The 12,919-nt window shown below is 38.0% G+C and overlaps 1 protein-coding gene across 1 annotated transcript in view; it reads left to right on the top strand.

The window, feature by feature from the left end:
- The window catches only part of LOC137166606 (uncharacterized), a 123,909-nt gene extending 115,486 nt beyond the window's left edge, over positions 1–8,423 (top strand). The window contains exons 11-12 of the mRNA XM_067568396.1: positions 5,904–6,051; positions 7,132–8,423. Of these exons, the coding sequence (XP_067424497.1) occupies positions 5,904–6,051; positions 7,132–7,160 (177 nt within the window). The 3' untranslated portion in view covers positions 7,161–8,423. The remainder of the gene's footprint in view (positions 1–5,903; positions 6,052–7,131) is intronic.
- The last annotated feature ends 4,496 nt before the right edge of the window (positions 8,424–12,919 follow it).

Genomic DNA, 12,919 nt, shown 5'->3' with positions numbered 1-12,919 from the left:
CAGTCTACACAGTGATAACAGTAACTCAATGATTTTTATCTCAACTTCTTCTGGTGACTGGAGTTGATTTCTTATTAAAAGGGCAAAGATAAGTCACTTTAACTCAGCAAAAAATTCAGTTTCTTATTATAGACCTAGTAAACCTCAATACTGTAGAGAAACTTTTTTTATAGTATGATTTTATCTATCAAATAAACCTAAACAAATGTCAAGGATTCATCCAATTTAAACATACTGACTAAAATAGGTATGTTTCCCCTAATTATTTGAAATATACCTACTGGTAATATGATAAGACAGTGTAGGTAACTAACCAATTACTTAGTGTAAGATATTTACATCCATCCATATGCTATGAATTATGTTTAAATTCTCTTGCACTTCTGGAAAAGTGAATAAAATCACCTAAGTTTATTTTGAATACAAGATCAGATATTGTATGTTGAGTGACACTTAAAAAGAATGAAACAGTAACTGTAGCTTATTTTCTGAAGCAATCTTGACACTAATGCTAAATTACAGCTTGGAAACATCTAGCATTTTTACCTTTATGAGAAAAGGCTTTTTACATATTTAATATAATTCTAGGGAAAATATACTGGAATTATGTATAAAGATATGTACACTGTAACCAAAGGGCATTTATATTCCCCAGTAGAATACTTACAACGATTTTATTGCCATTTGGTGTCATTTTCTAACAGATATAAAATACAGCCAGTAAACAAACTAGACTTTAGATTTAAGCTGACAGCTGTTCCTTCAGAAGCAATATTCAGATATTTAATCTTAAGAATACTGAATATTTTACAATTGTTTGAGCAAACTATACTTTTATAAAGCGAAGGACTGTATGCTTGTGTATACAGTACTTGGATCTGATAATAACATAACAAAACAACCTTAGAATAATCTACACATTCGTTGCTTCTATATACTCCTTGGGCAAATAAACAGATTACCTCATGTTTTAACTGTATGTTTTATTTTTAATGCAACAAAACCTTTTAATAGATGAAATGTTACTGTGAATATTGTGGGCCAATTTGTTTCCCCTGTGGCACATTAGCAATGCTGTTCATTCCACTGGGGATGTATGCATGTAACTGAGGGCAGATTTTGTCTCTGTATGTTTATTAAGGGATAAATTTGCCCATGTGCAGAAGGCCTTTTGAGGTCCTCTGCATGTAGGGTGACCAGATGGCCCAATATTATTGGGGCATTCCTGATATTAGGGGCTTTGTCTTATATAGGCTACTATTACCCCCCACCCTTTTCACATTTGCTATCTGGTCACCCTATCTGCATGACAAAAGCCCCATATTGCTGGATGCAGTGGCCAAGGAAGTGATGGGGAACCTGTATGCCAACCCAAATAGGGTTAGGGGTTCAGGCTAATGGATTCACAGTTATATGAATTCAGTGGCCCTAAAATCTGTGCAGATGGAGCAGGAGAAGATATGCCTAGTAAGCTACCCAAATGTGGGTTGAAGAGCAATATTGGGCTAAATTATCTCCTGGTGTAAATAGATGCAGGTCTGTTGGCTTCAGTGGAGCTGTGCCAATTTACTTCAGCAGAGGAAATGGGAATTTTGCCATTGGATTCAAAGGCGTATGATCAGACTCTACTGTGTCTTAATTGTTCTGACTCAAATTGTGATAATGAAAGATCATTCAGTGCAGGTAGGTATCAGAATAAAGAATGATATGATGCTTGCAGCATGAACTGGTTCTACTTAAAAGGAATTCATTAAAATGAAAAGTTTTTCAAGTAATTTCATCCTCTTTCATTATCCAGTTTTTTTCTCCCATAAACTTTATAAATAGCATTAACTTCTAAGGGTATGTCTGCACTGATGGCAGCAAATTCGCCGCCGTCAGATTGATTTATCCGGTTCAATTGAGCGGCAGTGAAGACCCTCTCAATCAATCCAGAAGTCAATTTAATAAAACCACCTTTGCAAAAAGCATAGCACTACGTCGACAGGTATGCATTTCCCGACAGTGCGCAGAAGGAAATTTAGAAAGTTGATGTATAGTAGCTTGTGTAACTCCTGTTGACTGCCGCCAAATTTGCCTGTCAGTGTAGACCAGGCCTAACTTCTTGTGTTCATTTGTGAAAAGAGTTGCCCATTTTATTTTTTTGATTACTTAGGATGAATCTTCTTTTAAAACTGAATTGTATCTTTGAGTCAGAACTGCATATTGATAAACTATCAACTCCTGTATGGATTTATACATGGAAATCCATTTGGCCTGCAGGGGGCAGGACTGCAAAACATGGCCATTCTCTTGCTGTACTCCTCTCACTACCAAAACTTCTCTAATCCCATGTCCTGTAGACTCCCTGTTGAGGGGAATCCACAGGGCCACTGGGAATAGAAGATGGCTTTCTGGAGGCAGTACAACCTGCTTGTTTGGGATTAAAATCTGTGGTCCAACAGAATAAGCAGAAAGCTGATAAGACAGATCAACCATTGACTCACAGCATGATGTGACTGCTGTCAGGAAACTAGCAAATCAGAGGAATATGTGCACCACAGCATTGTATCCTAGCTATGTAAATAGACCCCAGTTTTTAAAATATATTGGCTTCTTTATTGCAGGCTTAGAGGAAAGCAAGAGACACACAGCACAATGAGCTTTTGAATTTGAATTTGTTTTCCATAAGAATTTGAGGAATTAAAACTCCATTGTTTGAATGTTCATGAAAAGGAAATACAACATGGATGCAAACTCTGCCAAAGTGAATTCATTTAATGTGAGCAAAAACTCATGGGGAAAATGTTGTGATATGTGCCCAGCTCTACTGTATAATAAACATTAGAACTGATAATAAAGAGACATTTTAAAAGTGCACTGCTATACTGAATTATTTTTCTCAACTTCCCTCTCACTTTCAACACATATTTTAAACATACAGATTTGTTCTGAATGAGTGTTTTGTGACTGACTTTATGCTGTAAGCACAGTGCAGCTTATTGCTGTAAAATGCATTTTGAACTCTTAAATGTTTATAATCTTTATTAATTTATCATATATTTTACTTAAATCAGCAGTAAAATCTGTGAAGTCAAAGGATAATTGCCAAAACTGGATTAGCTTATTTTACCTAAATAAAAAAATAACCTTTGAAAAAGTACCTTGCAGCTACATAGATTGACAAAATGCATCAATTGTATTTTTGCTCACTTTATAATTAAACTGCAGTAACTGTAAAAATGAACTTTAGTGCATGGTCGATTAATTATAAGGTTACTGCCATTAAGTCACTTTCAGAAACAACATGGGCTTTAATTAATTTAATATCACAACTTTACACAAATCCCTGATCAAATCTAAAATTTGAAATATGTATACAAGCTGCAGTTTTGAGTTTGTAAATAATGTGTCATCTAAAGAGTAATACAGCAGTTTCCCTTACTTTGGACAAGCTTGTTGATAACAGCTATGCAAGCTTAATAATACCTTATTTATCAGACTGGAGTGAGCACAGAGTTCCCCCATTGTCCACCTTCCCACTAATAAAAAGGCTTTTCCAGTGAATTCCAAATATTTCCTGTTTCCACTCATTTGCATGTGTAGTTGGAAATAAAAACCTCATAAATGTATTCTGCACTACAGAGAATTAGGAACAGGGCCTATAAATACACACAAATATTGTTTCCATTTTATTTCTTCAAGTTGTCGTGCAGAGGGAAATTATGCTATTTTACATAATTCATTCAGTTTCTATTTACTAGTAAAATTACTCTGCAACTCTCCATTTGGCTCACAATAATACCAATATGCCAATACCAATACTAGCATTCGAACAGTGCAGAAATAGGGCTTCTGCCGCCTTCATTTTTATTCTGAGACAATGTTGATGTTGACAATGATGACATTGTATCCCAGATGCATTAGCCCTTAAGTTTCTTCATTCTCTGTGAGACATAGAACAGGGCTATCCAAATCCAGCCCATCCCTTAGGGTAATATATAAGATACAAACAGTAGGAGCCATTGGTAACTCTAGTGGTAGCAACTGCCAATAGGCAATTATTGAGGAGAGGAAAGATGATCCAGGGGTTAAGATGCTGATCTGGAGTCAATTCCTTTTACCTCTTCAGATGAATTGTCTGACCTCGGGGAAGTTGCTTGGGCCCAGATCCTCAAAGGTATTTAGGCTCCTAACTTCTATTGAAATCAATGGAAGTTAGGAACTTAAATACCTTTGAGGATCTGGGATTTAGTCTTTCTGTGTCTCAATTTCCATCTGAAATTAATAATAATAATACCTAGTTCTTATATTGCTCTTTGCAGCTTTAAATGAAATGGGCACAATAGTGCTGCTGTATCTCACAGGGGTGTTGCAAGCATAACTACATTAAAGATTGTAAGGTGCTCAGATAATGAGGACCATATAAGTACCGAAGACTGATAAGAATGGGGGGAAACCAACTTTAGCATTTTATTGATTCCCCCTCCTAAACAAATGTTGTCTGGTTGATTGGAGCAACTCAGAGCCATAGTAAGATGCCAGGATTTGTGAAGTGCATTTTAAAAATGTTGACTTATTACCAGAGAAGCTTGCTTGTTCCATCACTAGAGCTGCTGTAGTAGAAGATAGAGCACTGGGGTATAGCTGAGGTAGCCTGTGTTCTAGTGGAAGCTTTGACACTGACCACTGGCATGAGCTTGGGTAGTCTTTGTGGCCACATCTATAAAATGTGGATAATAACTCTACTTCCTTGGTGAAGCACTTTCAGATCTATGGCTGCACAGTGCTATATATATGAGCTAGGTATTACTTGTTTAAACAATTTATTTGATGAATTTTGCCAGTTTTTCTATTTCAATTGTCCATGCATCATTCACAATATTTTACAGATTTATGGATTATTTTAAGCAGGTTTTCTCCATATTGGGGCACCTGTGTGTTCCTCAGCCAGCAATCAGAGCTGGAGTTTATTTGCGTGTGTCGCAGGTATCCAGGCTGAGTACATAATGGGAGAAAATATTTGCAAACATTTTTGTGCATTTTGAATCAGAGCTTTTGCGGGATGAAACTGCATCTTGCAGGAATGGCATGACCTGCAGGAACTGTTCTGGGATTGGATGACCACACCTCTTTATAAACTGCTTCTGCCTGAAGTATGAGTCTGAAATTTGCTTTCTGCTAACATTTAAGTGAGCAAAACTTCTTTCATATGAATGTGAATAAAAAGCGAACAAAACCAGGGCCAGGGCACCATTGTGTGAAGAACTATATACATTACACAAGTTGAGACTCTGACCCAAAATATGGCAGCTGCTGCTAAACTGGGTTAGATTTGATTTGGTAACCTGCAAGTGCTATATCCTATTACCAGTCTCATAATAATCCATCAACAATTCCAAGTGGCCATGATTTTCTTACTTTAAGGGACAATTCTGTATTCAGTTATATTTTCTCCATATATCAAGAATACCATAAAATGAAATTATTAAAAGCAACAACAATAACAACAGTTTCCATTCTATTGGGGTTTTTTTTGAGCATTTTAGGTTCTGAGCAAAATTAGGCAAACTCACATTTCACATGTGTTTAAATTGCTAATCCCACCACTGTATGTGTATTAGTGAATATATTTACAATAACTCTTACTCCATAATATTTTGGTAGTACTGTTATAAAAATTATTATAAAGTCTAGGAGAGGAACTGAACCATGAAACCCAAATTGTAAGATGCTGCTGAGCTGGGTTAATATTATGACAGTACAAAATTTCACACACACAAACAGACTTTCAAGCTATAATATTTTTAAAAGGAGAAGCCATGGGGAAATGAAAGCTAACTCACGTTTGTTGCTTCTAACTTAATATTTCACTGAACTGGGCCACAATAATGTGTCTGGGTTTTATACATTCTGTTTTTCAGGCATTTGATGATGTTAATGGAGTAAGTCTTTTATATAATGAAGAGAGCACAACCATTCAGGAACATGTAAGCGAAATGGACAATGTGCTGGAAGCCTCTTCAGTTATCAAGCTGAGGGAAAGAAAAAAGAATACAGCAAGGTGGAAAGGTATTATTTTCAGTGACTCCAACTGACTTAAAGAAAATGCCAGCATGTACATATAAAGCAGCGTGAGCTATAAAAGGGAACAGATTATTTCAAAGCACAGTTTCTCCAGGAAAGAATAGGCCCCAATCATTTTTGACTGAGCTTGTGTAGTGGTGTTTCCAGTTGCTGTTCACCTCAGTATGACATCTTTATCTGTCACAAGCGTACATCATGAAGAGAGAACAGCTGTCATTCTGTCACTGGTGAACACCAAAGATTATAACGCTTTCCATACTGAAATTTGGTACCGCTGTAATGCAACAAAGAGCAATAGATCTTGAACAAAATATGACAATTTTAAACAATTTAAAATATGCTGCAGATATAAATCAGCTTCTTGATTTATAATTAGATAAGCTTGATTTATAATTAGGTAAACACAGTGTGTATGTGTGTGTACACATGCGTATACATGCTATGGCTCCAATACTACAAGGACTTATACTCTGTTTAACTTTATGCACTGAAAGACATTGAACTACTCATAATGTATAAAGTTAAATGCATGCATAAGTCTTTGCCTGGATTGGTCTCTATATATGTTTCTCAACTAATAACTGTAGTAGTAGCCCATGATAAATTTGTACCAAAATATTAAATTATACAGAATGATCATAAGCATGAATGGGTTACTTAAACCTAGTCATTAACATGAACTATATATTTATTTGTATTCCCATTTACAGAACCTCAATCCTGTACCAGAATCCACAAGTTCTCTACACTTCTGCTAAGTCCCCATAGATTTCAGTGCTACTCCACATATAGAGATTTTGATGCATCAGGGCCCAGATTTGGATAAAAGTGCATTGTGTTGTTATCTGTATCATATCCAGATTACTGATGGTTGAACCTTAGAAGGTTAAACATTTCAGTTCAGATGAGCACCTAAAAGATGTACAGGGAATTTTTAGTGAAAATAATGGAGATCAACATATAACCAGTTACTCAGAAAGATTTCTTGCTGATAAGGAAAAGAAAACAAGGTAGTTGGTAGGTGTCAACCATCTTATAACATTATATATCTATTTTTAACTTTAGGAGCTCGTTTTGTCTCCTGCAAGAACTGAGTTATCAGGAAGAATGTTTAGTTCACAGCACTTTTTGCATCCTGATTTATCTCCACAATCTGCATCCTCATCCAATAAGACATCGACTTCTGTTATTCACATCTCCATGTGCATGGAACTATAGCTATTTGTACAGCAAGTGCTGTGTGCTCAGACCTCCAGTTGACTACAGCGAAGGTTGCCATGGGATACTTGGATCATCAGGTCACATTAGTAAACTACAAATATAAATATTTCATTTGACTTTCTTCCTAAATATCAGGCTATTCCTACTGGGACTTTAGACTTCAGGGGTTTTATTTGTATGTGCTTTTATTGTAAAGGTGGGGAGAGGTTTAAAGATTTGCTTTTCAATCTTCATGAATAAAATACTTCCATATGTTCAAAACACTGCAGTATCACTTTTGTAAGATCTAAGATCTGAAGTGGGGCAAAAGTGGCTTCATGCCAACTGAATTGCCCCCAGTGTTTTGGCCAGACTTCAAGCAGCTGCACAATCCATAAAGTGCTCAGGGAACCTTTGTCCTCGTCGTGCCCACTGCACCGGGAGCCGTAGCATCTCTGTTACCCAGGGATGGGGTTACCACCTGTAGGCTTTATTATTATTATTTGCATCGCAGTGTCCCTAGAAACCCCAACTAAATAAGGGGCCCATTGTGCCAGGCACTGTACAAACACATAGGAAGAGAGTTCGTGCCTGAAAAAGATTGCTATATGATTAGACAACAAAGAGAGGACAGAGAAGTGAAGTGATTTGCCCAAAGTCACACAGTAGGTCTATGACAGAGGTGGAAATAGAACCCAGGTCTCCTGAGTCCCAGTCCTTTGCCCTGTCTCCTGATTAATGTTACCTTACAGTCCCTTTGTGCCCTGAAGAGGTACAACGTGCCTGTAGTGCAGGAAAGATTCTGGCTCAGTATTTTGAACCACTCATGTAGAACACTTTTCATATTTTAGTTTATTTGATGTCTGTATGTATTTCTGAGTGGGAGCTTTACTCTTTTACAGATAGGATTAGCTGATGTTGCTGTGAGTACAATGATGCAGTAAAACTAGTTCAGGTGCATTTACCTTCTGTTGGACTTTTCTTGACATCTTACACCTATTGATTAATTTTGGAATGTAGAGCTTTGGTTCTCAAATATCTGAAAATTATTAAACTACATTAGGTGGAAACCCACTGATGTAAATATCAGTATATGGATAAAATTGTCTTTTGGGATTGCAAAATATCGTTTAGGTTTTCTTTCTTTTCTTTAATAATTGGATTTTTTTGTAAAGTCCAGTAGAAGACCAAAAAATAAAAATAAATCTCCTGTACATTTATAAATGGTGATGTGATTTGTTTTGGGTTGTATGATATTAAATACCACGTGGATGGTTTATTTCAGTGACCACAGAAATGAAATTGCATCTTTAATCTACAGACACTTTAAATTATGGTTCAGAGTTTTGAAGTGGGAACTCCTATCTATGGGTGCTGTTTCATTAGAGAAATTTGAAGGAAATTTTGTCTGTCCTTGGATTTTTCAATTGAATTCTTAAACTTGAGCTGACCAACACTTCCTGTACCTAATGTACCAATAGCAATTCATAGCTTACATGGGAATATAAAGACAGCAGGAGCTTTTATGTGCCAAACTGTGACCCCCTGTGACTTCAATTTATGTACAATGGAAATATTACTTTTGTCTGATATCTGGAGTGGCTTTATGTATGGGGATAGAGAGTCAGCTCCTCAATTAGTGTAATCAGCAAAGCTCCAGAAATTTCTATGGAGCTATATGGATTTACACCAGCTGAGGATCTGGCTCTGAAATTCTTAATTAAAAAATGCAGGATCTGATTCTCAGCTGTATTACCTGAGTTTTATGCTGATGCAATTCCAATGATTTTAGTCAGACTTGTGCTTTACAATTCTGAAACATTAAAAGTTCTTAAAAGTGAGGTTTTTTTTAAAAAAAATATAAATTTATGTTGAAAATAATTTTGATTTGACTGCAAATTTTGCATCAGATCTTGCTTTAATTTTAATCCTGGGTGACCCCATTGATTTCAGTTGGTATACATAGGGTGGAATTTGGCTTTTAAATTGCATTTTCTTTGCCCTTATCAGCAATGTTATCCATATCACTTAGTGACAGTCAGATAGTGATTGCCTGCCTATATAGTGTTCCTTTACAATGATTTTCTCCTGTGTAGCTATATATATATATATATATATATATATATAGTCATTACTGAAAAGTGTAAATAAAGAAGCCTTTTAGTGATGTAGTTTCCCTGGGTACCGATTATGCTCCTCTTATCTAAAACATACTCTCCCATCTGTAGTTCTGATCTATTAAAGGATAGAGATAAGTATGAATTAAAAATTAAAATGCTTGTAGTTTAGAGAGTGTGGACAATTAAAATGTATCTGGTGCTAGGCTCACACTACAGTAGATATATTACATTGAGAGCCAGTTAAGCAAGTGGATGAAAAATGAGTGATTTTCATCATTCAGTTAAATATAGTGCTAAGTGATATGTGCTAGCATTAAAAGCAAATTACTTAGCACTTCACCAATCACAGCATGGGAGTATTCCATTGGAAGCAGTATTTTCAATGATGCTCAGTCTTCAGTTTTATTAAATAAATCAACTGTTAATGCTTAGAGAAGTAGCTGAAGGCATATTGCTACGATAATAAAAAGTACAGTGATTTAATTTTTTAAAAAATATCTTATTTTAATTCAATACATGCACACAAAAAAAAAAAAAAAAAGAAAGAAAAAGCCCCTAATCCTGACACATCTCCCCAACAAAATTCCCAGACAACAGAGGCCTGGAATGCTTACATCTTCTGTGTTTTTTTCAGGTTCTTCTCTTTTTCTTCAATGAATATGCCTTTAAAAATAATCTTTTCAATTGGGCCTCTTCACCTATAAATCTTCAACTCCCACAGTGAACAAATGGATGAGCTCTTTTTTTCTATACTCCACCCCCCTCTCTTATTTTTACATCATCCAGTACAGTCTAAAGACTAGGATCTGAGTCTCCACATGTACAAATTGTTATAACTCAGTTGTAATCAGTGGAGAGATGATATTTTACACGAGCTGAGGCTCTGGCCCCGGGTTCCTTTTGTGCTTCACTGCAGTGCCATTCTCTTCCCACCATTAAGGTCTTGTGGACAATGGCCATTGTGGAGTCCATGGGAAAATGGCTCTCACTAGAGATGAGTTGGCAGGGTGTTCAAGGGGAGGGGGAATTAATGTCAACTCCAACAGACTGGCTCCCTCGTCAGTCCCATATTCACCCTCCAAAAATATGGAGGGACTCCCAAACATCCAATTTCCTCTCCAACATAAACCAAAACACCAGAATCCCCCTGAACAATGACCTGAAGAATCCTCCTAGAACAAGATTAAAATCTAGGAACCCCCTTTGGACTCACAGCGGTACTTTGATGGATTTCAATGGTGATAATCAATGGTGTGCAACCTGGGATATCTCATTAGTCCCAAATAAGCACCTTATTACTGACCCTACTGAAGAACTGCCAGGCTTTGACCTGCGACGGAAATAATGGTGCACACTTAACCGCATAAGAACATCACATAGAAGCTATGCCCAGAAAGTCTTCCAATGGAAAATGAGAAGTAGCCCGGACTGTGACTGTGGACCAGTGCCTCAAACCATGGAACACATATACTCCTCCTGCCCTAAGCACTTGCTTAAGGGTAGCCTCACTGACATTCACCGACTTACCCCTGATGCAATGAACTGGATTTCAAACCTGGACATTGATCTATAAACTGATCAATGCAAACTGATCAGGGAAATGGTAGCAAGGTTTGGGACTGTGAGAATGTTCCTGCTGATTCGAAGGTCTCAGAGATGGAACCTGGAGTAGAGGGTGGATCTGGGTTCCTCTACCAGCCACTGGGGAGTGACACTGGCTGGGACCCGAAGGAGAAGACTGCTTGAGACAGTTTGTACAGAAAGACTTTGATACCACAGAAAGGGAAAACTACAGTGACCTGGCTGGAGGGCCAAGCCACGAAGAGGGAGCATCCCAACTCACAAAGAGGAAGCATGGCAACTCCTGGGGCAGGAGAAGGCCTCAGCATGAATGAGAGTCAGAAGGGAGTGTCATACTGGGCAGAACCGTTCCCCACATGCAGCCACAAAAAACTGCCCCAGCAGTGAGTAGAAGGCCCCAGAACAGAGCCTTAGGCTTGAAAGATCATTTTGAACACATTTTTGCTTGCTTCAAAATCTTTCCTTGTGGGAGAAAAGCTGTAAAATGTAACCCTTCTGCCAGGCAGAACCGGCAGCAGCAAAGGGCCGGGCTCTATATCAGGGGTTTCCTGTCAATGACACAACACAAAACCGGTTCGAGCCCCCACCCAGTCACCTGAGGAATCACACACTATCCCATGGGTTCTCCCAAAAGACAATACTTTCCCTCTCGCAAGCACAGTGTCTGAGTGTAGAAAATAAACCTTTTAATAACAGGAAGGAAGTAACACAGCACTGGTTTTGGAACCACTGCAAACAGAATTCATGAACTCAGTGAGCCGATCCCACCACAAAGTACGGGGGCGTGTCCTTCACCTCTCCCTTCTTGCCTTCCCATGTACTGACCATTGTAGTTGCAGTGTCCACATCTCAGTTGGGGACTCAGCCAGTCCTCTTCTGCAGGCTCCTGCCAGACGTGGGCTTGACCAGGCCTCCTCTGCTGCTGCCTCCTGCCACCTCCAGGCCTCACCATGTCCCTACTACTAGCTCCCACCATTTGCAGGAGCCAACCGCTCCTGGCTTCTCTCTGCTGGTTGACAATCAATGTTTTCCAGTTCCTCTAGTGACTTCAGCTCTCAGTGAACTTCAGCTTTCAGTTCATGGGAAAACCTTCTGCTAACACAGGAGCAATGTCCCTGTTTTTTAAGAAGACAAAAAACTCCAAGAGGAATCATCAGTACTACTTTTCACCAGTAGGAAGAGATAGTCAATCCATGCCTCAGAGTGGCCCTTTGCCAGGGCTAGTGTAATCTCAACAGGCTACTTTCATCCTCACCCTCTTCTGCTGCCCTTATAATGCTGAAACATCCATCCTCCACCCTGTTGGGCTCTGTTTAGATGAGAGTGAGTTTTTCATCAACACAGGCTAAACACAGATCTGCTGCCATTTGTTCATACAATCGAAGGACAACACTTCATTATCCCTGCAGTTAACACAAAAGTGATTTGTAACACAATACCAGACATATTGACCATTTCCCATCATGCTCAGCACCTAGTGTGCTTATGCAATATGCTGAGTACTTAACTGTACTCATGCAAATACAAACCCCATGCAAATAATGTGCCCCCCTTGCAGCTGCTGAGCAGGGGGAGTGCCACTCAGACCTTGCTAACATCTCTCTACAGTAATGACAGAAACACTGCAGTAAAACAGTGTTCCTATTGCTTGCTGCAGACTACAATAGTATATTTATATATTCATACTGATATTTGGTTTTATTGTTTTACAAGATCTGTGTCCTAAAACCTTCTGATGTTCCAAACTTAACCAGTTTTGTTTTTTATTTGTTTTTAGGCATCAATACACACTTTTCCCTATTAAAATAAAGCATGGGGGGGGGGGGAATGCTGTTTAACCCAATTTTCAAAATATAACATTCCTTTTTCCAGTTTTCCTGGCTGATGTAATTGTTCTGATGCATCTTGTCTGGTTATGCCAATCCTGTCATATATACTAATAAAAAGGAACG

The sequence above is a fragment of the Emydura macquarii genome, unplaced genomic scaffold (assembly GCF_026122565.2).
Source record: "Emydura macquarii macquarii isolate MOO-44397 ecotype Brisbane River unplaced genomic scaffold, CSIRO-AGI_Emac_v2 contig_2890, whole genome shotgun sequence".
Taxonomy (NCBI): Eukaryota; Metazoa; Chordata; order Testudines; family Chelidae; genus Emydura; species Emydura macquarii.
This window is presented reverse-complemented; position numbering and strand designations above follow the sequence as displayed.